At 35.4% G+C, this 24,945-nt stretch overlaps 1 protein-coding gene across 1 annotated transcript in view; it reads left to right on the forward strand.

Annotated features, from left to right (window-relative positions):
* Positions 1-22,852, forward strand: part of PPP4R3A (protein phosphatase 4 regulatory subunit 3A) — a 45,173-nt gene extending 22,321 nt beyond the window's left edge. The window contains exons 5-15 of the mRNA XM_026849530.1: positions 7,855-7,932; positions 8,037-8,153; positions 8,649-8,765; positions 10,102-10,233; positions 10,326-10,428; positions 11,717-11,875; positions 13,092-13,261; positions 15,673-15,815; positions 18,314-18,504; positions 19,033-19,259; positions 21,592-22,852. Coding sequence (XP_026705331.1) covers positions 7,855-7,932; positions 8,037-8,153; positions 8,649-8,765; positions 10,102-10,233; positions 10,326-10,428; positions 11,717-11,875; positions 13,092-13,261; positions 15,673-15,815; positions 18,314-18,504; positions 19,033-19,259; positions 21,592-21,705 — 1,551 coding nt within the window. The 3' untranslated portion in view covers positions 21,706-22,852. The remainder of the gene's footprint in view (positions 1-7,854; positions 7,933-8,036; positions 8,154-8,648; positions 8,766-10,101; positions 10,234-10,325; positions 10,429-11,716; positions 11,876-13,091; positions 13,262-15,672; positions 15,816-18,313; positions 18,505-19,032; positions 19,260-21,591) is intronic.
* The last annotated feature ends 2,093 nt before the right edge of the window (positions 22,853-24,945 follow it).

Raw genomic sequence — 24,945 nt, forward strand, 5'->3', positions numbered from 1 at the left:
CATTGTCTTGTAGGAGCTGTCTGATCTGGAGAAATGGACAGAGTGCTAGATGTTGCTGGTTACCTTAATCATATTTATTGTCAGTTGAATCTCAGAATGCACCCTGTTTAATTTCATGGAAAATACAGCAAAGGAAAGTGAATTTTCCTTTTTCAAGCTCATAGAGCAAATTGTTGTCAAAACTAGGCCTCCGGACATTTCATGCAGCATTCTCAGTTGATTAGAGTACGGATATTGTTTAATCCACTCTCTCAGAACTTTAATCTATGTCAAACAGTCAGATGCATAAGATGTCACCCAGGCTTAGCAGCTGGCCCGTTTGCCTTGTGGACAGGCCATCACTTACTTATTGGAGTAGCCGCTGGAGGCCTACTGGAATGTTTGGGACATGTTCAGTAGTACTAGACTCCAGCTTATGCTTAACTGAACCGAACTCTTCATGTCTGTATGTGTGTCCTTGATAAAGAGTCAGAAATCTGTATCTGAAACAGTCAAAAGGCCTTAATAATTTTGGAGTGGTCAGTTTGAGAAAGTTTATAAGCCTAAATTTGAGAGAGTGCTGAAAAAGAATCAGTTAAGGGATCTCAACTTGAATATCCAGTATGAATAGTGTCTCTAAAATATCTTGACCTCTTTGCAAGGGTTGCTAAAAGCAGAGTCCTGAGGATGATACATCTTGGTTTGAGGAGGGACGGGAAGAATAATTGTTCAGGAGTCTTGGTGTCAGAAGCTGATTCTGAGAGGGATCTTGAACTTTAAAAAGGAAACTGGACAAGGAACAAGGGGACCTGATCCTGCAAAATCATTAAGGGTTTGTTTGCCAGAAATATCAGAGTAACTTGGTTGAGGACTAGTGGCTGATTAGTTTCCTTTCTTCTGTCTCTTACCACCTGTGTTACATTCAACTTGGGTTAGAATATCAAGGTTCAGTGTGGTTATGAAACTTGTTAATTGCAGTTTACAGTTGAAATAGAGGCTCGGATGTGATTTTGATTTGTTGTGTGACCACAGGTTTCTGAACCTTCACTTCTGTTGCTGTTGTGTATATGGTTGAGAATAATGCTCCCTGTGCAGTGGAGTTGGAGGAATTAGCATTGCATTACTTTAAAAGTTAGATAAATATTTCAAATTTCTAAGGTGCTTTCTACAGCATTGAAGCGTCAAGAGTGGTAGCACACAAGGAAGAAAATATGTCCTGTGCTATATTGCATTTCCTAGTCCTTTCACAGTGTAGCTCTATAGCATTAAGGGGGAACTTCCTGAGTTTATAAATAAGAATTGGTTGGTAATTATTTGGCACTGATGATCGGCTCTTGGTTTTGAGGAAATTAAAGAGTCTATCACAAAATACATGCCCATTGCATTTCTAAGAGATTAAAAGGATTGATTTTTTTTTTTCAAGTTCTCACAGTGTAGCTCTAAACCAGGTTTAAACCTGCTTACCTGGCATTTATTTATTCATTTATTTTTAGAGCAGTATGTCAGGCTGTACTTCTGTAATCTCTGCCCCCTGAAGTTTTCTTGTCCCCTTTCCTTTCTCCACCCTCCCCTTCCCATAGTCCATGTATAAAATGTATGACACTGTTCCTTCTCATTTCTTTAAGCAGAATAAATAATGGTCTGAGAACAAAATTAAAAGACTGTTTTTGTTGATTTCACTTCTATAATTCGTAGGGTCTTTCTTTCATTAGTGTATGGTTTAACATGCATTTCTGTAGCTGGTTGTATCACAATAGTTTGGTGGGGTGGGGGTGTTATTTCATGAAAGATTTAAAGTTGTCTGTAATTGGAGTTCTGGCATTCATTATTTTAGATTCTGTGAGATCCTGGTGTTCACTAACCTCAAGTGTGTACTTAAGAAGCTGTTTCTGTTATAAGTCATTATTAATTTAAGAGTTTTTGGGGTGCTTCATGTAGTTTATAGGGACCCACAGATGAGTTCTCAAGTTCTTAGTCAGTTGATGCATAATACAGGTGGTGAATACTTCTGCTGTTAATTCTTCTGAGGTTGTCTCTCCTGGACCATTGTGTCAACAGAGCTGTCTTTTCAGGATATTTTACTTCTCATATTAAAAGTAAACTCCCTAAGCAGCTAATATCCTGTGACATACTGCAACTATTGATAGTACACCTGAGTTGTTTTATATTCTGTTCTTTTCTCTCTCACTGGCTGTGAATGAAAGGAGAAGAAAAACTGTTACCTCCACCATGAAAAAAAGATGAGCTCTAAAGAGCCCTTTTCATCTCAGGCTGTGTGTTAACTAAAGTGGCACTTTGCAACACCCTCATCTCAGATTAGTTACAGAAAAGTGACTAGAAGTTTGTACAAGACTCTGTGCAGATTGTGCCTTATGCTTTTTGACAGGCCAGGTGACTTTATTTAAAATTACCACTGTGTCTTTTTTAAGGTATTTGGTGTCAAGGTAGGACATTTAAGGTCATTAAAGGTCACTGACATTTCAAGTCAGTTTTGCAATTATAACTAGTGAATTCTGTAAATAAGAATATGCTGATTCTTAAGAATTCTGGCTTTATTAGGGGAGATTTTTGATGTCTTTAAAAAAATATATAAATTCTGTAGTCATGGAAGATACCTGCTTCCATGATTTTGCTATCTTTGGTAGTTAAATAACTTTTGTCTGTTTCATGGTAAAACCAAAAATAGAGAATGGGTCAACCTTTGGCACCTAGGGTTATGAACTGTATTCTTCCCTCCTGCTTCACTAAGCTTAGCTTTCCCATAATCTTTATTAAAATGCTTACACTGATGGGCTTTTCTGGGAAATGGAGGTTAATTTGTGATTTAGTTGTCTAAGATCGGTCATTTCAAGTAACTATGTCAAGATCTCACTAAACTAAATACTGTTGGTCATGATGGATAATAAACTCATAATACTAATATTTCCAGTCTACAGAATTAAGTGCTGGGGAAACCTACTCAGTTACAGGTTTTATGATTTGTTGTACCTAAGATACGAAAGAGGTATATAACATTTTTTTCCAATTTCAGCCCCTCCTAATATGCTCTTACTGCTTGGGGTCCAGCCTGTTCTAGTCTTGAGATGTCATAGCCACCAAGAAACCTTGCTGAAACATGGAGTTCACCAAGTTTTGAGAGTGGGGGTGGGACAGGTAAGTGGTGTTTCTTACTTTATATGACGCTCTTTTGCAATTTAAAAAATACATAGTGATGTTCACACTGGAGGCCACCAGTTCTTTCCCTTTGCATTATTAATTAGTTCTTAAAAAATAAAAACTTGCAAAACTGCGCCATAGAGTGAGCAAACACTGTTTCCTTCCGTTCTCTCCCCCCTTTCTCCTGCGGTGTTTTTCATCTTCCAGAATACAGAATATTGTTAGGATTACATTTTGAGTATGTGCATTTAGACTTCAGTCTTTTATTTTCAGGAAAGTGGAGAGTGGAATTGGACATACGTTAAATTAATTTGTGTGCCTAGTAGAGCAGTGATCATGTGGTATTGCTATACTGGTAAATCAGCTTTTTTAAATACAGAAATCATGTTACTGATAGACCCTATCTCCCCTTTTCAGTACCTAAGAAATAGCAGGCATTTACGTACATCTGTATATTTTACTGGATATGGATATAACAATAGGCTGGCTTTAATTTTGTAAGAGGTTTTACACATACTTATTTTTAACAGAACCCCATGGATGTAAATGTAATCATCAGTAGTTGTTTGAGGAAGAATTGTGTCAGTGCATGTTGGTAATTTTTCCCAAATGTTTTAGGATTGGAATGGCTCCTGCTGTTTTGCAGTAGTTGGCTCAGGAATAACTCTGGAGATTTACTTTCAGCAAAACTTACCTTGCAATAAAGTGTAAAAGGATGCTACTTCTTGAGGGAAATGACTTGGTAAAAGAAGTTTGTGAGTGGTGCATGCTAATGATTTCTGAGATTGACTTCTTTGTAGAAAACTTTTCTCAATGTGTACAGAAACAGTGAATCCCACTGCTGGTTCAGCGTGTTGTCTCAGGCGGAAATAGCTTATTGATAGCGAATGAAGGCATGTGTGGAAAGGCAGTCTGAGATAAAGGACATTAAAACATTTTGTACTATGAAATCTTCTGATGTGGTAGCAGGAAGGAATGTATGTTTGAGTCTGTAATTCTGTTTGCTGGTAACATTTTATGAAACTTTTCACTTTCTGGGCTGAAATATTATTTCTGCCTAAAATGAATATGGAGGTGGAAAATGGTATGGGAAGTATACTCTATTTTCCAGTTTAGGTGTCATCGAGTTTCTTGCAATTTTTTTGAGAAAGGGATATTTTTTGTCATTTATCTGTAATAACACACATGAAGTATCTGATAACTGAAAGTTAATTGTATTTAAGAGAGGCCAGCTTTTGAAGAATGCTTTTTAAAGTGCTTTTTGAGAGGAGGAGGCCTGGCATAATTTTATCTTCATGAACTTTGAAAGGTATTAAATCTTAGGAGCATCTATTTAGATCTTCCAAAACCAAAAATGAATATATTTAGTGTTTGGTATTTGCATAGTTTAAGTATTGCACATTTCATAATTTCTGTGCATGAGAAAAATAGCTACATTCTACAATTACCCTGTAAGCTATCATCTGCAGTTTTCTTCAAAAACAGTTGAGACCTTCACAGCTTCTAAGATAACATCCAAATGAGTTTTGATCCTTTTTTGCATGAAGAGGCCAGATACTGCAAAGAAATATGCATTTGTACTGTGTTCACTTCACAGATGTATTTGGGGGCTTTTTGCAAGTTGGAAAAAAAAACAGAAAACTTTTAAGCTGGTGTGATTCTAGCGTTTGGTATTGGCACTTTGTGACTTCTAAAATATGTGAACTCTGCTCTGAGACTGTACATTTCCATAGATTGTGGTAGTGTTGTTCAGGAATGTCTCTTCAGATATGCTGCCCTTGTCAGTAATTTCACAGCTTGAGAGAGAGAATCTTATATTTAGAATGTTCATTGCAATCACAATTTTTCTATGAATGTGAGAGGGTTGGGGGCTTTTCCCATCAATAACAACCTGTCTACCTTTCATTAAGCATCTGGAATCGGATAGCATCTAAACGCATTTCAGATATAACATGTAACTGCGAAGTTAGTAATAGGTTGGTTTTATTTTCTTGAAGTAACTGTCATTTAATGCATATTATTCATGTAAGGGTAGGATGTTTCAAATAACTCAGTTCCATCTTAATTTGAAGTAGATTGCTCTTGTTCTGAGGCCTAGACATTTCAGATAATCCTATTAAAAACTACAGTGTATTTAATGGAGTTTGGGAGAGGAGATGGGTGGGAAATGCCTCGATATTATATTTAATGCAGAATTGTAGAATACTGTTTTATAGTATATATGTGGAAGGTTTAAAAATGTTTACGAACAGAACTTCTGCAAATTATTCCTGAAACATTAAGCATCAGCACTGAAGTCTTCATCGCTTCCCAATGCCCCCTCTACAAATCCCAAGTGTTTGCAAGCCCAGTAACAGGGTGAGTGGGTTTGCCGTTGGCTGTGGGTGGCCACATCTTGAACCGCGCAGGGATGTGGCGGGATCTGGTGGGAGAGCTAGGGTGGGGACCTGCCCATGCCTTTCTGCTGAGTGAGGCCTTGCCTGCCATGCTCTGCCATGCAGTGCTGGAGGGGCAGCTTCCCCAGCCACCTCTGTCTCTGGGGCTCTGCAGTGAGTCATAAATTAGACTCCACATAACACCAGCAGTGCAGGGTCTCCTTCTCTCCTTCCACATTTTGACTTAAAAAAAAGAAGTTGATACTTTGAGTAATACTGAGGTACGTTTTGATGCAGGAGCATGCTAATCATGGCTCTTGACATATTTAAATGCTGAAAATTTCCATTATTTTTTTTCAGTGGTCATTCAGAGATATTTCTGTGGTATTGATTTGCACTTACTGTCAGGTATTATGAAGGAGGTGAAAAGTTCCATTTCACAGTGAGAATGGAAATAAGGGTTACACTTTCCAGTTGATGATAAGCGTGCATCTTCTCAATAGTTTTGATAGATTAGTTTTACATCTTGATCAAAATAGCAAAAAGAGAAATGAAAGCAAACTACTTAGCCTTTTGTTAAATGCACTGCTAATCATGGAGAATAACTCGCATGCTCTTCAAAAGAACTGGGTTTATGTGGGGTTTTTTTGGTTTTGTGCTGATTTTTTATTATTTCAGTAAACAAGTATGTCAGTCTCTACTGTGGATTAGTTATGTTATCTGTAATGTCTAATGACATACATTAGAACAGAGAACTTACCAAGCTGGATAGCAGGTAGTCAAACATCCTTGTATTCTTTTATCACAGCTTAAGTTATGTTTCTTGAAATCAAAGACCTTAATAGTTGTTTGAATGTTTGAGTGTTGAAATCTGAAAGTCAAACTTTACATTTCCAGTGCTTGATCCTCCAGAGTGAATTTCAGTAAACTTCAAATGAGGCCTCTCCTATCTCATTTTATTTAGATTCTGAAGCAGTATGGAAATAGGACTGGAAATTGTGTCCAAAAATAATTATTTTTCATTATCACTAGACTGTTGGATCAGGTTAGAAGCACAGCATCAAACAAGAGGAAATGTGGCATATCCTAAATATAGGGTTTACCTTATAGTGTGGTGAAATGCCGGCAGTAGCTCAGGCCAAGCTATTTTGGATTTATCTGTGTTATGCAGTATCATGTGTAGAGATTCTGGATTGGGTTTTGACAGTGTTACAGCTGCATTAGCTCGGTGTGCTGTTGGAACTGAGGTACTCATTTTCTCAGCAAGGCTGCAAGGTGAACCTGGATGAGGTACCTAGATAATTTGCAGTGTAAGAAAGTTGATGTGGATATATCAGACATACTTTCATGGTTCTGCTTTATGCTGTGTAAACATAAGGAAGGCAACTTGGGTGTCTAGCACTGTTATTTTGGGGTAGGGGGGATATTGCATGTGTTACAGACTTCGAAGAAACAATACTGTCAAGTTTTTGAAAAAATAATGTTTGTATCTGATGTGTAAGTATTTTTTTTCAAGCAGATGCTGTCTTATTATTGTATAATATTGGGGAAAGGATGGGGGAAGGTTTATTTGTGTTTTAATAATCTTCTAGTTGTTATGACAGTATAGGTTATGGAAAGCTAAATATCACTGCTTCTTCCAGTCTAAACATATGTTTGTAATGTGTTGGCTGCTGTTTGTAGTTTTGCTAAGGTACAGCAGCATAAAAAATATTGTAATGGTTTTTGATTGCTGCCAGCCAGCATGCCCAATAAATGCGGTACATAACAGGAACAGTTATTTTGATTTGGTTTCTAGAATTGATCTTTTTCACTACATGGGAAGGAAAGAATCTCACTTCATTCCTGCTGTTAAGCAGCTCTCCCTTAGTTGCATCTTTGCTTTAGTTCTGCTGCAAAGACCTCATAACATGTTTGTGTAGGGCTGAGTGGGAGATTGTTTATAAATGCATGTAAACAGTTGAAGCAAGGGTAATGTAGTGTGGTTTAAGGGGACAGTCATGTGACAAGGGGGAAGGAAGTTAGAGAAGTCATAGACAAAATGATGAGAATGACAGTAGAAAATACAAAAAGGATAGCCAAAAGGCAATATAAGATACATCATAACTGAGAATGAAGTGTTGGGGAGGTGGGGCGGTGTTGAACATGATAAAAGCTCAAAAACAACATTCATATTAATTTGTTTGAAAATTGGATTAGAAAATTGATACTGGTATGATTAACTACAGTACACAAGCATATGTTCTCTTAATTGCTGGAAGCATGGTTTAGAAGAACTTTATATTATACTTGGATGCGTTTTCATATTGTTAAATAAACAAATGGTATTGTTTTGCCGTTGTAGGAAGATGAAAAATTTCTGACAGACTTGTTTGCACAACTAACAGATGAAGCCACAGATGAGGAGAAAAGACAGGAATTGGTAAGAAATCTGCAAAATATACATGAACTGGGGACACTTACTATGAAGTGATATGTGCATTTTTTTTTTTAATTACTAACTAGTATATTATTCCTGTTTTTCAGGTAAATTTTCTGAAAGAATTCTGTGCATTCTCTCAAACACTGCAACCTCAAAACAGAGATGCGTTTTTCAAAACCTTGTCAAATATGGGCATACTGCCAGCACTAGAAGTCATATTGGTAAGTCAGTTCAATTTTATTTGTGATAACAATTTTGTCTATCACCAGAGAGGTTTTTATAAAAAGTAAGTATGCCAAACTCCAGTCACATGGTTTTCTCAAGTGTTTGCTTTGTTTGACTTGTTCCGAATCTCGAGCGAAGACATTTAAAATATTTTTGTAAAACTTTAAAAGACGTTGCAATATGACATTCGTAAGCGTCCTGGCTTTCTTATATTTTTTTTCGCTTTCCTATCTTGGAATGCATCTTGGTGTACAAGTAAGTTAGAAAACAGAGAAATAGACCAAAGGGCAGGGCAAGTATAAAATTTATTTTGCCCAACACTTGTCAAATGTACAAAGAAGAGGTTAGAGTCAATTCATTTTTAGAATACAGTTTTAGTAATAGTTAGGTATGACTTTTAAGTAGGAAGTAAAAGCTATATGCTTTGTTTTTCATTCCATTTAAGCCTTTTCTTTGAAGGAAACATAAATGATTTTATTTGACTTTTCCAGGGTATGGATGATGCACAAGTACGAAGTGCAGCCACTGATATATTCTCATATTTGGTTGAATACAACCCATCCATGGTACGGGAGTTTGTCATGCAGGAAGCACAGCAGAATGATGATGTAAGTAGAGGGTCCCCAGAAATGTCTGTATTGGTTTCCGAAATTATTGGTTTATATTTACAACTCTATTAATGACATGAGCCTTAGTTATGAAGAAGTATGGAATACAGTCATGATGGTTACAAGATACCGAACTACCATGTTTCTAAAAGTTCTGTTAGGCGAGATGGATTGTTTGCCTATTTACATATTCTTGTTCTGTTGTGTGTAAAGTAAAACAGGTTATCATAAAGCACCGTTTTGGTTAACATCAGCTGTCATACAAGCAAAACAAAATGTTTTTGAATAATGGCCTCCTTAAAATGTGAAATAAAAATTTCATTCTTGACCTTAACATGTACATACATTTTTAATTTACTTTTAAGAAACCTGTGTTCAGTTTACTGTCACACATGTTGAAAGTGGAATTACAGTCCTAAGTGTTTAAGAACACTTTTTGACAGAGTTTTATATTTCCCAGAGATCCTCCGTAGCTGACTAATACAAAATGCTAACGCACAACTAGCAGTAAGAAAGGTATTTCAAAGTGGTATTCAGTGGAGAAAAAACATTGTGCTGGCTTTTCCATGGAGGAGATAGTTAATGTTTTTTCTTGTGTCAGCTAAAAACATGCTGGAGAACAGGAAGCTGCTGGTGCTGCTACTTCTGTATGGGAAGAAAGGGACAGCTGGGACAGGGAATATCGCTGGTGGTTCCAGCCATTTGATGTCTGTCATCTTTTATGGGGGACAGTGGTAACCACCTTTCATGTAGGGATTCTGAAATGTAAATATAATTTTCTACTTTTATGTGTTATTCTTGTTTTCTGCAAATACATGTTGGGATTATTTTTAGGTGAAAATAATCTCATCAAGTTCAGCAACATTGTAAAATTTACTGTTGTATTTTTCTGGAAATAAAACTCTTGGTATGTATTCTAAAGGGGGATACAAATTAGAACTTCTGGTCTCTGAAAATCCTTCCAGAAATCAGTTGAATTTTGAGACTGTTTAAGTATCTGCTTCTGTACTTTTTATCTTTCAGTGTTTCAGTTCAGACTAAATTCTAAATTAGAATCTTAATTTCAGAGCCATTTTCAGTTGCTTTGAAAGATTTTTCTGCACTACTTGCCTTCTTACAGTTGAACCACTGACCAAAATGTGTCACTGGAATGTAAAGTTAATTTGTTTCTGTTAAGCTTGGGTTTTCTTGTTAGGTATTCTTTATTTTTTACAAAATTTTGGTAGTGTTATTTTTAACCAGGTGATAACCCTTTTAGAAGATAATTTCAGATTTGGGGCAAGGGAGTACCATTACAATTGATTTTTTTCCCTTTTTTTTTCCCCCCCCCCGTTAGGATATATTACTCATTAACCTCATTATAGAACACATGATTTGTGACACAGATCCAGAACTTGGAGGGGCAGTGCTTCTCATGGGTTTGCTTCGTACTTTGGTTGATCCAGAAAATATGCTTGCCACTGCCAATGTAAGTAAATACCTTAAAATGAAATTACATTTGTTTTTTTTAGAATATTTCATGATGTGATACATATATCATTACTTTTTTTTATTCTTTAGAAAACAGAAAAGACAGAGTTCTTGGGTTTCTTCTACAAACACTGTATGCACGTTCTGACAGCCCCTTTATTGGCCAATACTACAGAGGACAAGCCTAGCAAAGGTAATACCACTCTGGGTTTTGGGCACATCAAGGCTGTTGAATGGCAATGTTTAAAATAGAATAACTGTCAGAGTATTTTTTCTGTCTTAAAGAGAATCTGAGACTATGATACATAGTTCAGAATAAAATGTTGATTAATGATTTAGCCATTTGAATAACTAAAATGTATAAAATTCAGCAAAGAAACCTCATTTAAGAAGTGAACAGCATTTGCTGCATATCTTCCTTCAGCAAAAATTAAAACATTTGTATGACTTTCAGTAACTCATCGGGCTGTTCACTGGCATAGACTTGTAAACATACATAAATATTTTTTAAGGTCAGGTGTACTAGAGAGGATGCAGATTTGCCCTTGAGAAGGTGTCTATCACGATGCTGTGCTGAGTTCGAGGATATTGGTTTTACATCAGACTAAAAAAGCAGAGATCAGTGAAGTAACTGTTCTTGATGGCTACTAGCAGCAGTGCTGTTTGTTTATTAATAGTATAACACATCCAAAATGGATGTAAAAGGAGATACATAAATTATACATCAATGTTCTCTAAACTGTTTAATTTATTGTAAAGATTTCCAAGGGATTAGTTAATCTGTTTTATCTCAGCTGACTCCCAGATAGACTGAAAGCAAGATTTTTGCGATTTAAAATACTTGTGTTCTTTAATGGTCAACAATCTGGCAATATTTTTAAAAAGGTAGCACTGCCTTTAAAAAAAAAAAAAAAGATTAAATCTAATGTGTATTTAATCTATTATTTGTCTACTTAAAAGCAGGATTTATGTTTTATATATGCTGATATGATTATGTCCTGAAAGTATTAAAAGAGCCTGAGATATTTCTTGTATAGTACTTCAGTTAAAAGGCATATTAGGTCACATTTTTGATACATACTTAGTCAAGGCACTGTGTATAGAGCAATACTTTATGATCTAGACATGAGGATTTAACCAAATAATGAGATTTGGTTAAATAGGCATGACCCCTTGTGTCAATGTTCCGTACTCTCTGAACCATCAAACATTGATTTAAGACGGACAAAATGTAATTGTTTCTGTAGATTAAGAGGGTTTCCTGCCATATCTGTATAAATAGAAAATACTCAGTCCTTAACAAGCTTGTTCAACTTCTGTTTTAAAGACTAAACATACCCTGCAGCATGTTCCCTGAACTATCTGTGGGAATATACAAGAACTTGGAAATGTTGACCAGACTGTGGTTGGATATTTGAAGTTAACTTCTGAAGGCAGCCTCCTAAATATGTTGAATTATTTTGGTTTTGCTTTTATTACAGATGATTTTCAGACAGCTCAACTCTTGGCATTAATACTGGAATTGCTGACTTTCTGTGTAGAACATCATACTTATCACATAAAAAACTACATCATTAACAAAGATATCCTGCGAAGGGTACTTGTTCTCATGGCCTCAAAGCACGCTTTCTTGGCATTGTGTAAGTTTGAAAGCTAAAGAATAAACTACTATTCTGTGAATGTGAAGTGTTATGTATCTTCATTCTGCTGGAACAAAACTGTTCACAAATCAAGACAATTTGTGACTGAATACAGAAATTCTACTATTACTGTGTTTCTCATACCAAGTTATAGATATGTCAGCTAGTATGAGTAAATAATTGTGCATTTATAGATGTCTTTTTTTCTGAAAAGATTTTTTTTCTTAATGTAGAGGTGAATTGAAAAGATGGTATCTCAGTATTGAATATCATAAGAGAACCATTGTAAGTTTTGATATTTTTTAGTAGAAATTATCAGAAGTATTTAATTAGAGATACAGTTATCTGACTGCATTAAATCACACAGAAGCTCAGTGTGCTGCTCGTCAAACTCCAGTAGTTTCTTGACCATACTCAGCACAGTAATAACAAAGCAGTGTGATTTAATTCTGGAGGCAAGTAAAAGGTTTTTTCCATGATTCCATTGTGCACACAGTGTAAACCAAAAGCTGACTGAGCAGTACCATACAATAAGAACAACCTTTCAGATCTGTGACTGAATCACCTGAGTTTGGGTTTAGAACCCTTGAATAATCTTTTTTTCATGTACCCCTAGTTGCTAACCAAAATGTGCTGCCTTACAGCAAGATGATACTCTGCTTTCTGTTTATGCATGGACATTCACATCCTTGTGTACGCTTTGGAGTTTCAGTGCTTTAAACTGGATATAAATTAAGTCTATGTGAAGAAAATGTCATATACCAATTTAAAAATAAAATAGTTTGCATCCTAATCAATTAGGACTTAATTAAATGTAATCAAACTTACACTTGAATAAGAATTATAAGCAAAGTTCCCAGTTCTTCTACTGAGAAAATATTTTACCTTTATCACAAGTAATTTAAAAAATTGAAAATACATCTTTATCTTAATAGTAATGTAGTTAAATACTAGTATATTATTTTTTCAGTGAACAGAGGTGGTTTCACATGTACAGTTATGATGGAGTATTTATTTATGATAAAATAGATCAGGAATCTTAAGCAGTTTAGTCAAAACTGTTGAGAAGCAGAGAATAGCTGAATGTATTACCTGGTTCTAATAATGTAATGCAGTATAACGACTAAGGTTGCAAATTGCCCTCACTAATGCTGAGTAATTTCTGGAATTTTTCATTTCACATTTAAAAATTAATTTGACAACACTTCTGTTTCAGGTGCCCTTCGTTTCAAGAGAAAGATAATTGGGCTAAAGGATGAGTTCTACAACCGTTACATAATGAAAAGTTTTTTGTTTGAACCTGTGGTCAAAGCATTTCTAAATAACGGTTCCCGTTATAATCTGATGAACTCGGCCATAATAGAGATGTTTGAATTTATCAGAGTGGTGAGTGCTATTATATGCTGAATATAACTACTGTATCGTTTAATCTTGTAGTTCAAGACGACTTTTCTTTTTGCTTGTACCCTAAATTACGCTTTCATAAAGGGACCATATGATACTGTATTTAAATGAACTTTCTTTTATATCACTATTAGATATTTGTACATGTTCTTTCTTACGTTCAAACAGTACCATGACTTGAAAATTAAATTCCCCTGATAGTGTATTTACAGTACCCAGATTTGCAAAAGCAGAACTAATCAAGTCTCACCATGCAGATTGGATGGGCCTGTTATGACAGGAATGTAATTTGAAACTGCTGCTACAACCCATCAAATCTACCTGTGCTCTGTAGTGTCAGTTCAACAGACTATGGAAACACATACAGAAGAGATACCAGTCTCTATTAATGGAGTGTTACAAAGTTCCTTCCATGGGGAGTCTGTTAAAATATTCACACCAGTTTGGTTGTCTGCACAGTACAGTTTCTTCACTGTTGTTTGCATCCAGATTCTGACAAGATGCTGTACAGACTGTAAATCTGTAAGCTAGGGTGGAGACAGTTACGAAGGAGTAAGTGGGTGAGGAAAAAATGAGGCTTTGTCGCCTCTTGAAACCTTCTGTGTTGACCTCTTTCTTCTGAGTTATGACTTAAGGTAATTCAAGACTGAGATGTCCTGTTAGTCCTGGAAAAGTTGGTTTAAAAATGGTTTTGAAGCTATGAAAAAAGTTAATACATATTGGTGGCCCTGACTTCTGTGCTGTGGTCTTTCAGTACTCTCTGAGATTGGGTGCTGATTCTACAATTCATGCTATGGAGAAATAAATCATCTTTTATTTTTCTTATCTTCACTTTCACATAGATACCCAGGTTACATTTCCATAATACTTGGTATCTGTCAATTACTTTTGTCATTTTTTTTTTTTTAATCCAGGTTTGTTTTTAAAGAGAGCAAATTAAAAAAAATAAGTGTGCTTTTGTTGTTACTGATGGATTACCATTCATAAGAGGTGACCTTTGAGCATGTAACAAAAAAAAAAAAAGGGAAAATAATCAGTGTATTAAGATTTATGTTGCTTTACATCTCCTTAGTAGATGGTAGTTTAGGTGCTTGTTCTGCAGTGTATTCCAGGGGCTGTGCACAGGAGCAGTTTTCCTGCTGCAGTATACTGACCTGTGCTACTCTCAGTTGTCTAGGGTGGCTTTGGGGCAGCCACAACACTAGCTGAAGTAGCAGAACAGTTGGGAGGCTTTTGTGAAGGACCTTGACCAGCACTGTATGCCCACAAGGGTAAAACTTGATGTTAGTTTCCGATGAAAAATATCTTCCTTGTTTTCATCCTAAACAAATGCATTGAATAATTACTCTTACATAAGTAGTTTATTTGCACCAAGGAGAGTAACAATATGAATGCTTAGTCTGTATCTCATAAAGATATTTTTAAATTTACCGATTACAACAGGTATTAGTTAATCTAGCAATATAAAAATATTTATAAGTTAGAGTGGGAAAGACCTTTTAGAATTGGTTTTGATATAATTTTCTGTCAGGGTTTTAAGTTTCTGTTCATTGTGTTTTGAAAAAGATACTGCTAGAAAATTGCTGCTGTTATGCCTGTTTCACTAATCAAATATTTGAAGCTCTAGATTTTTAACTACACTTGCATGCATAATACTAATTTTTGCATAAACTAATTAATATGATGCTTTGTCATGGCTTAAACCAGCCAGCAGCCAAACACCATGCAGCCTCTTGCCCACCCTCCACCATGCTGGGGATGGGGGATAGAATTGGAGAGATAAGGGTAAGGAGACTTGGAGGTTGAGATTAAAAAAAAAAAAGATAATAACAGTAATAGTAGAAAATAAAAACAAATAACGCACAGTATGATTGCTCACCACCTGCTGACCAATAGGCAGCCCGTTCCCAGCTAGTAAGCCCAGAGAGAACCTGAAACCACAACCCTGGAAGCAAGAGAGAGCTTCCCAGCCACCACTCCTGTATATACTGAGCATGACGCTGCATGATATGGAATATTCCGTTGGCCAGTTTGGGTCTGTTGCTCTGGCCATGCCCCCTCGCCCTGGTTCTTGACCACCTGTGCATAGGCAGGACATGAGGAGTTTAAAAGTTTTTGATTTCTTAGCAACAACTGAAACCATCAGTACATTATCAACATTCTTCTTGTATCAAATCCCATACTGAATACGAAGCACAGCACTATTCTAGCTACTAAGAGTAAGAAGATAGGAAAAAAATTAGCTCTATCCCAGCTGAAACCAGGACATGCTTCATATGGAATGTTTAAAAATAATCTCTCATTTCAGTAACTTTTTATATTGTATTGTATTAAATAAATTAATTTGCATGAAAGTTGTTTTTTTATAAGTTTATGTTCATTTATTCCTATAGGAAGATATAAAATCGTTAACAGCTCATGTAATTGAAAATTACTGGAAGGCACTGGAAGATGTAGATTATGTGCAGACGTTCAAAGGACTGAAACTACGATTTGAGCAGCAAAGGGAAAGACAAGATAATCCAAAACTTGACAGGTAAAATGCACTAGATGCTCTTATTAGTATATTAGTGATTTAATTCTGGTTTGGGAATGAATATTAGGTTGTTCTGTGATAGTGGGAAATGTAAATAATTTAGACTCCTGCTTGCATCTCAGGTATCAATGAATTTACCTGATTTGAAAGTGTGATTTCCAGATCTCTTGTTTCAAACTCTTGATCAGCTTCCAGCTAACATTAGTTGCTGAACCTTCAGTAATAATGCTAAGTTGTCATATCCTAAAGTTATGTACACTATTGTAATGAGGCTGGAAGCCTATGAAGTATCTGAAGTTCATTAGCTTAAATAACAGATTCCCACTGTTTGATTTGAAAGATTGTTCAGTTGTGAATTACCATTCTGTGGATTTTTCCTTAAGAAATTCACATCAGATTTCCTTTTAGTTAGTTGTGGGAGTATGTATTTAGATAAGCTCTACCAAAATGTCAGAGAAATGGAATATATGAAGAAGGATATATCTCAGATGATGCTTTTTGTCACTGTTAGATTTGCTGATGGAGTAAAAAAAAATCTGATGTAACACTTGAATCAGTCCTTCTGTTTGCCAGAGCAAAGTTCCCTTCCTTAGTACAGTTACCCAAGGTTAAAACGTTACAGTATATAAAAACAGGAGGTTTAGGACTTTTTACTCCCATTTATTTTTGGTACATTATATTACTTTTATGTGTAGCTTCATTAAACAAAATTCACTGCTTGTTTGAACAGATGTGTTACTCTTGAGAGTTGTTAGCAAGACTTCTTCTGTTGTCTTTGAATTAGTTTGAAAACACATTAAAAATTAATCCCGATTAGTCATACTAGGACATCTTGACATTTCAGACTATTAAGTTATTTTATTTCCTACCACAAGATTTTCTAACCAATATTTAAATTTGAGATTTGAACGATTGAGAGTATGATTGTCAATTTGTTTTAAAATGTTTGAACCACTTTCAAGAGCATGTGTGGGATCTGAAGTTTTGAGTACTAATGTTTTACAGGTGAGATATTGTTTTGGCTTGTGTCAACTAACTTTGTCACTTAAACAGCTGTGAAATTCAAGCCTACAATTCTTATATAAATGCACGTGTTGGAAAAAACACCCAGTCACTTCCTTCAGTAATTTCTATCCAGTGTAAGAAGTAAAACATTAGTCTTTTTGTGACTTAAGTTGAGCTAACTGACTGTGTAGTTGTGCTGCAAGAGTTTATTCAACAGAAAATTACAGGTTCAAGAGGTTTGTAGCTCAACCAGCCCAGTTTTTACCCTCTTCCTACATCTTATATAGTGGCTGCACAAGCCCAGGAGGCCAAAATTTTTTTTGACATGGACCACAAAAGCATTCAGAAGAGTGCCAAGTAATAGTTTTGCACTATTAGCAGAACTTGAGTTCAGGTGCAGTGTAAAATGATGCAGTATGTATAGATCCGGATGGTAGTGTTGGCAACCAAATTATTCAGAATTAGATTTATTTTTAAGAGTATATTTAGCATTCTTATTTAATACCTTGTAATTTCCTGTCTTTTTCCCTTCTGACTTTATCCTGCTGTCAGTAATGCAAGACCTTTTCTGTAAACAGAATAAACCTAGATTGTATTACAATATTAATATTTTTATTCCAATAACAGAGACTTTATGAAAAACATTAAATTTCAGACTTATATTTTGAACTACAGAATGTTTGTCAAGTGTTTCATATTTTTGTTGGAAATTGATCATTAGAATCAACATTTAGCAATGAAGAGAGTGTGTTCAACCTCTCTTCCACTTCCTCCCCCTGCTTTTAAGAGGAGAGCATGCACATCACTGCCCCTCTTCTCCAAGGCCATAATACTGCTTCTTTGAGAAAAAAGGAAGGTGGAGCTGAGATAGACCCACTCTAATAATAGATCAAATAGGGAGGGGAAAGTAGCACTTTGTATCCAAGGCTCTGAAGAATGGAAAAAGCTGATAGTGACCAAAAAATGTGGCAGGTGGATGTGGCAGAAAGAGCTGCTTCTTAATGTATCTATTTTTAACTGGAGTCATATTTAAGTTAGATTTCGGGTTGGTTTGGGGTCTTTTTATCTTAACACATAGTACCCCAAATATTGACAAGTTACAAAGTATTTTCAGAAAAAAAGTCTGCAGTTTCTACAGTCTTTATTTTACAACTTCGTGTTTACCAGTGCAAACAGTTAAACCAAGCCTGAATGCATTTAGTGTGACCTTCATTAAAATTACTTTCAATAGTGCTGTTTGTAAGCTATACAGTTTTGGACAGAGTAGTCTGTGCTATTAGCAGAGTGGTACTTTATTTGTTTCTTTATAAAGAAAAGTTTTTAATGAGATTTGCATTGAAAATGCAAAGATTCACATTACAGAATGATTTGCTGGTATTTTTATTGCTCAATAGTAGTTGTATCTGTAAGCTGTCACTGTAAATGCCAAGTAATTTTATTATTAATATGAGTTGGTTTTTGAATCGAAAGTTTTAAAACTTCCTGTTCTGCAGCATGCGCTCCATTTTGAGAAACCATAGGTACAGAAGGGATGCAAGAACCCTGGAGGATGAGGAGGAGATGTGGTTTAATACTGATGAAGATGATATGGAAGATGGAGAGGCAGTGGTGCCCCCTTCTGACAAAACTAAAAATGATGAAGATATTATGGACCCTATCAGTAAATTCATGGAAAGAAAAAAATGTAAGTGATGGGAAAAAGAATGCCATATGGCTCATGCAAGAAGCCATAACTTGTATTCTTTAGTCCTACTGTAATGAAGGATTTGCATGTATTTATTCTGAAGTTCTTAGGTTTTGAAATTGTGACACCAAGTTGGTGGACCACCCTTTCAAAACAAGTTTTGTTGTCTTTACAAGTGGAATGACACAAAATATAGCTGTTGATATCTTAAAGTATTTCAGTGACAATCTTAGCTGAAAGTCAAGTTTTCCTGTGTTTTGTTCAGGTTTGTAATTAAAAATTTTCAATGTAAATGTGCAGGTGATGTCAGTGGTAGATTAAGAGTGTTCATTCCTGGCCAATGACAACAGCTGGTTAGTGGTATAGTAGTATGAAAAACAAAAAAAAAAGTTTATGATGACTCACTTTACCAAGTTTTACATAAAGTGTTCAGCCTTTTCTCACACAGTGATTTCGTAATTAAATGTTTAGCTCAATAATATTGCTTTACTTTTGCTTTTTTGTTGTTTTTATTCTTTTTCACTCCAGTAAAAGAAAGTGAAGAAAAGGAAGTTCTTCTGAAAACTAACCTTTCCGGTCGTCAGAGCCCAAGTTTCAAGCTTTCCTTTTCCAGTGGTACAAAATCTAACCTTACCAACCAGTCATCTGCAAGCAATCTGCCTGGATCCCCAGGGTCTCCTGGATCCCCAGGGTCCCCTGGTTCTCCAGGATCAGTTTCTAAAAGCACATCTCAGATGGCAGCTATTACAACTAAGGTAATTTTGAATGGACATAGGTTGACTTCTTTGTTACAGACTAGGAAATTTGCTTTAGCATCCCTCTCAAGTTTGAGTGAATTCTGACATGTTAAGCAGAGAGTAGTGGACTGTCTGGTTTGTGTGTACTTTTTGTCTCGCCTTTAGCATTTTTAAGGAGATTTGACATGTATATAAAAAGAAGAAATAAAAACTTTTTAATGCCCAGACTTAAAAGTGTGAAATGTACAACTAGCTGCTGTTTGCAGTGTTCTTTACTGTGAAGTACAGATAACACTTTACATTTGTTAAATCGAATGGGGATATTTGCTAGGTAGAAATACAGAATTACTTCAGAAACATTACCAAATTTTGCCAGACTCCACAATGTCCCACCACGCTCATTGAGAATTTCTACTATTATCATTTTTAATATTGTTTAGAATGATGTAACTGGCACATATGACACAAATAAATTGTATTATGGAGAGGTGGTTAGCTGTAAGCCAAAATGTAAACAATTTTTAATATCCTAGCATGACTCTTTTACCCTTTGAAGTAACATATAGTTTTGAGTTGGAACATACTGAAGTAGAAAAAGAAAGCCTATTTAAAAGAGTCCGTATAACTTGCAGTGAATATCCCAAACCAGCATTTTAAAATACATCTTAGGATGCTGTTGGATTTTACCAGATTTTTGGCTAAAACTCTATTTAAACCTTGTTAGGGAAATAGAGTGACTGTTTTTTCCCAGCACTGGGGGACAGATAATGTATTTGGTACAGAATAGCTTGGATAATGAGAATTTACTTTCATAACAAGTGTTTTTCTGAAAGGTCAGGTATGTATCTCAGGTAGCCTTGGAATAACTCTGATTCATCCTTATTTTTAATGCCACCATACTGCTTGTTCACTTAACTTCTAGTAAAGGCAAATGGGTTTTAGGTTTTTTCTTTCTTATAGTTGAACATGTCTTATGAGTTTGTGTTTGGATTACGTTCTGTTGAAAACACCTGAATGGAAAGAGTTTGGCTGATGGAAGAAATAGGGGACACTTCCTGTAAATCCTTCTGTGGAGGAAGGGGAAACAGATTTATTTCATTTATGAAAAAAATACAGTAGTTAATCAAGCACTTTTTAAAAGGGATGGAATTGGCTTGTAATTTAGTTCAGTCTATTCTGTATTTCTGCTGGAGGCTTGTTCTCTCACAGACAGTACAATTCTTTGAATCTGAAATTGAGTCTTTACATACGGAGCATATGGCAGACACTATTGGCTCCAAAACTTCAAGTCATGGTGGCATAAGAAAAACGTTCAGGTTACACTGAATATGCAGTGCACTGAAAAACCATTCATGGACTCAGGCATAAGCTACCTCCTTTCAGTAAAATGTATACTGTTTATAAATGTGGCAGAGCCGCAAACTAGAAACAGTGTTGAAATTGAGTTTTTCATTAATTATCTGATCCTGTTATTTTATGTGTAGTATCCTCAGTGTTATGTTGTATGTGACTGTACAAAATGTGTGTAATTGTCTGTCGAGTTGTATTTTGGTATACAGTTGGCTGGAATTTTCTATTTTGGATGTCTGTCGTTAGACACCTGAATAAGTAATACAGTCTTTGTGTATCAGTAACTCCCATTGTAGTCAAATGCTGGTTAAGCTTTAGAAATTGTAAAGCACTATGGTTAGAGGAAGTTTTAGAAGTTCATACCACTTCTAAATGGGTCCAGAACTACCTAATCTTTAAAACTGTGGTTATTTGCAATAAAAGGGAGTTTTTAATATCACTAGATAAGCTTTAATTTTCACCTGCCAAGTTGTTTAAATTTTGTAACCTGTACACCTCATTCCATTATATTATACAAAAAATTCTTCAAGTTATTACATATTTAAACTAGCTTTTGTGAAGACAGGCTGTGTTCTAAAAGTATTGTAGTTCAAAAATTCAAATTGAAGGATATTCTGTATTTCTTTCTGAAGTGCTTCCAGATTGCTCATTGCTGCAGTCAGCTATGCCTGGTAAAAAAAAAAAAAAAATTACATCTTTATGGATAGAGCTGCAGTGACACTTAGCAATACTAAGTAGATTTTTGGGATTTTCTTAAATTTCAATTGGAAATATTTCGATCTAGTTGGATAGGTAAAACCCCATTTTTGATTTATTCATTTAAACATTTTTCAGACAATGTCATTTTCCTTCATAATGAAGGATTTATTTTTGTTTTGCTTCATTTTATTCAAAACTTCACGAATGGCCATAATCTGTGCATACATCACTTTCCAATACAATGTGAAGTATCAATGTGCAAACATTTTCTTAACTATAGTAATTGTTTCTGTCTTTGTAGGGAGGTCTCGTTGGGCTTGTAGATTATCCAGATGATGATGAAGAGGATGATGAAGAAGAAGATAAAGAGGAAACTTTACCTTTGTCAAAGAAAGCAAAGCTTGAGTCATCATAATGGCAACTGCTGAAGAACATTACCAGTTGGGGGAAGGATTTTTTTCCAAAAACAAAACAAACCCACAGCAAAGCAGCAATCTTCTGTGAATTACTGTGTGACACAGATCAACCTATACAAATGGATTTCTGCCAATCAAGTGCCAATTCAAAGGAGCAGAAGAAGAAATATTTCATTTAGGGGAAAGACTTATGCCTTTGAGCTCTCCAGCTTGGACCACATGTTGCCCTTTTCTCAGGGAAGGAAATGGAAAAGAAAAAAAAAAACAAAGAAAAACAAAAACAACAAAAAAAAGCCAACAGGGCAGGAGTTTTGTAAGTAGAACTCTGGATTGGCTGGTCAGTTGCTACAATCAGAATATGCTTTCTTGGACCATGTATGAGACTTCTGAAGAAACGGCGGGTTTTGCCATAATTCTTCACTAGTTAAGAATGCCAGCAGTTTCTTTGTATAAAAGAGACCTGCCTTTGAAATTGTACATTCTGAACATTTTAGTCAAGCTACAACAGGTTTTAAAAACCTCTACGGGGGAGGGCCGAATATAAAGTTTCCTTTTTTTTTTTTTTTTTTTTTTTTTTTTTTTAATCTGTTCCCTTTGCCCTTTAAACTGCAGAATTTTTTTTGGAGGTGGGGGATTTGTTTGTCCCTTCTTGATTAAAGATTGAGTGGAATTCTAGATGTGGTCACTTTTGTGTCATAATTTTTTTTGCCCCCCTGAGTGTATGCTTAGTTGTTGAGTATATATTTGGGACCATTAAAATTTTTTGATGTAATATAATCTCATTGTTGTGCTGGTACCTGTTTCACCCTGTGTAATTTTGTTCTGCATCACAGTTCTTAATATGTTTAGGATTTTATGGAAGATGGTATAGTTTTTATTGGAAAAAAAAAATCTTACCACAATGTGCATAAAAGCAATATTATTTTGTGACTAAATATTTTATATTAAATTTTACTTCAGCAACTGTCAAGAAAAAATTCAGGGAAATAGGATGGAATAAAAAAAATGAAACCTATAAATACAAAATTAGTATTCCAAAGAGACTGAAATTTCGTAACTCAGAATGATGATGGTAGACTAACTCATCAAAATGCAAGATGGATGATTTAGGAATACCAATATATTGACTCATTTGACTTACAAAAAAAAAAAAAAAGATATAATTAAAGCTGAAGGAAAATGGCATTAGTGGTATTTTTTTAAAACCTCTGATTCCCTTTGGAATACCAGTTTTAGTAAATCAAAGATGGTTGTAGAATAAACTCTTTATAAGGATACCATCTTTTGAAATTTATTCTAATACTCAATTGAAAAACAGCGATTAAACTTTGGGTTTAACTCAATGACTACATTCTTTCCCCTTTTTCCAAAAATCTAAATAATATTAATTTGAAACTAAATGTTATATCCTGCTTCATTACTGCTTTTACAGAAGATGGCTTTGATTGCACAGCAGTGCTTCCTGTGAAGGGGAGTTTATTCAGTTCCTTTGCAAACAAGAAACCCTTTCTTACATATATTTTCAAGAGTTGATTTCCTTTTGGATATTCAAAGCACCAGTGTTGCAACAATTGTGATGTTATATATTAATGTATCACATACAAATAGAAATAAGAGAAGTGAAAATCTGGGCTGGATCATACGTGATCACACCCAAGTGTAGATTAGCACTTTGTTCCTGAAAATTGTGCGTTGCATGGCAGATTCTATACTAACTAAAAAAGTCAAAGCTTTTGTGCTTGGACTTTATTAATACATATTAGTAGTTTTAGATTTAAGTAAGAGAGTACATTATGGAAAAATAATTAGGTATGTTTTCCTCAAATAGTTCATTTGAAATAACTTTCCAAGATTGAGATTTTACAGTGTGTTTGAAATGCCTGTGACAGAGCAGTTCTTAGCAATAAATTTTTCAGAGAGGGCAAGAGTTGAGCGCTTGGTAACTACAAGATGAGATAAAATCTGCTGCTGCATTATGAGAGTTCCCATGCTGTCTCAACAACCTGTCTGAAACCTGATTTTTGCAACTTTGGTGTCAGAGCAGGCATCGTGATAAGGAAATCTGTAATTTTGCAGGTTTTCCTAATTAGCCTGAATTTAAATCCTTCCCAATCTGTCAAACTTTCCATGAGCATAAAGCTCACAAAATTTATCCATATAGTCGTCTTCATGTACTCCAGGCTGTATCTCAGGAAGTCATTCTTCTGAGTTGGTCGAAGGAAGATTTTTATTTTTTTTTTGGTTAATGTTTTTCATGTTCATTCAGCTACTGGGTGCTTGATTTTGTGATGTTTGATGCTGCAGTCTTCTAAACTTTTGGATATTTTCATAATACTTGTGGGATTTTGGACTTTTCAGAACTTGAAGCATTACATTTAACAGAAGAAATGCTATCCTTGAGTGACTGGGTCCAGTCAAAATAATAATGGAAGTAGGAATATTTTTGAACTTTTTATATTTTTATGAAGCTTCAAAGGACTGGCAAAATATTAAGCTGCACATCTTTTAATGCCATCTAACTTCTGTTAGATGGTTAATTGTCTTCCCAATTATCTAATGTTTGTGACCTGACAGGATGGGTCTACATTTAGAGGATATATTCATGGAAGTTGGAAGTAGGTGAGTTGGGGACAGTGGTGGGTGTGCTTTTGCCCAGTGACTTTCACTTTTGTATTCATGGAAATCGTGAAATATTTCAGGAAGAAAAGGAAATACTGGGATTGTGAGAAGTGATAGATGTAAAAAAAAAAAAAAGTGAGTATGAGTTAAGAGGTGGAAAAAATTATGTTATGAAGGTGTTGTATTCTAGAGCTTTCTCTGGTCTGATGGGGCGGTTTTATTCTTAGTTTTAATACCATTTGTCCACATCCTAAGAGAGCTGCATGTATATTGTATTAAACATGGCTCAGTCATTCTTAATTGCATTTTAACGGTATCCTTAAGTATGGTTTACAGGGTATACCCTTAAGTATTGTACAGGCAAGACAGAATTGTGCTTGAATCATCAGTACAGGCCCCTATATTGCTTCAGTGCTTGAAAGACTCGATGCTGGTTGCTCTGATGTACACTTCCTAGCTTTGAGCCTGGGTTTGCTGGGGATACCAGACAAAAGTATATAGATACCTGGTCCCCCATGGAACACACCCTGTAATCTGGAATATTTGCAGATTTTCTTCCACTGTAAACAGAGGGCAGCTGCATTCAGGTAACAGTGCACATCACTGAAAAACAGATCTTC

The sequence above is a fragment of the Athene cunicularia genome, assembly GCF_003259725.1.
Source record: "Athene cunicularia isolate RWA chromosome 5 unlocalized genomic scaffold, athCun1 chr5_part1, whole genome shotgun sequence".
NCBI lineage: Eukaryota > Metazoa > Chordata > Aves > Strigiformes > Strigidae > Athene > Athene cunicularia.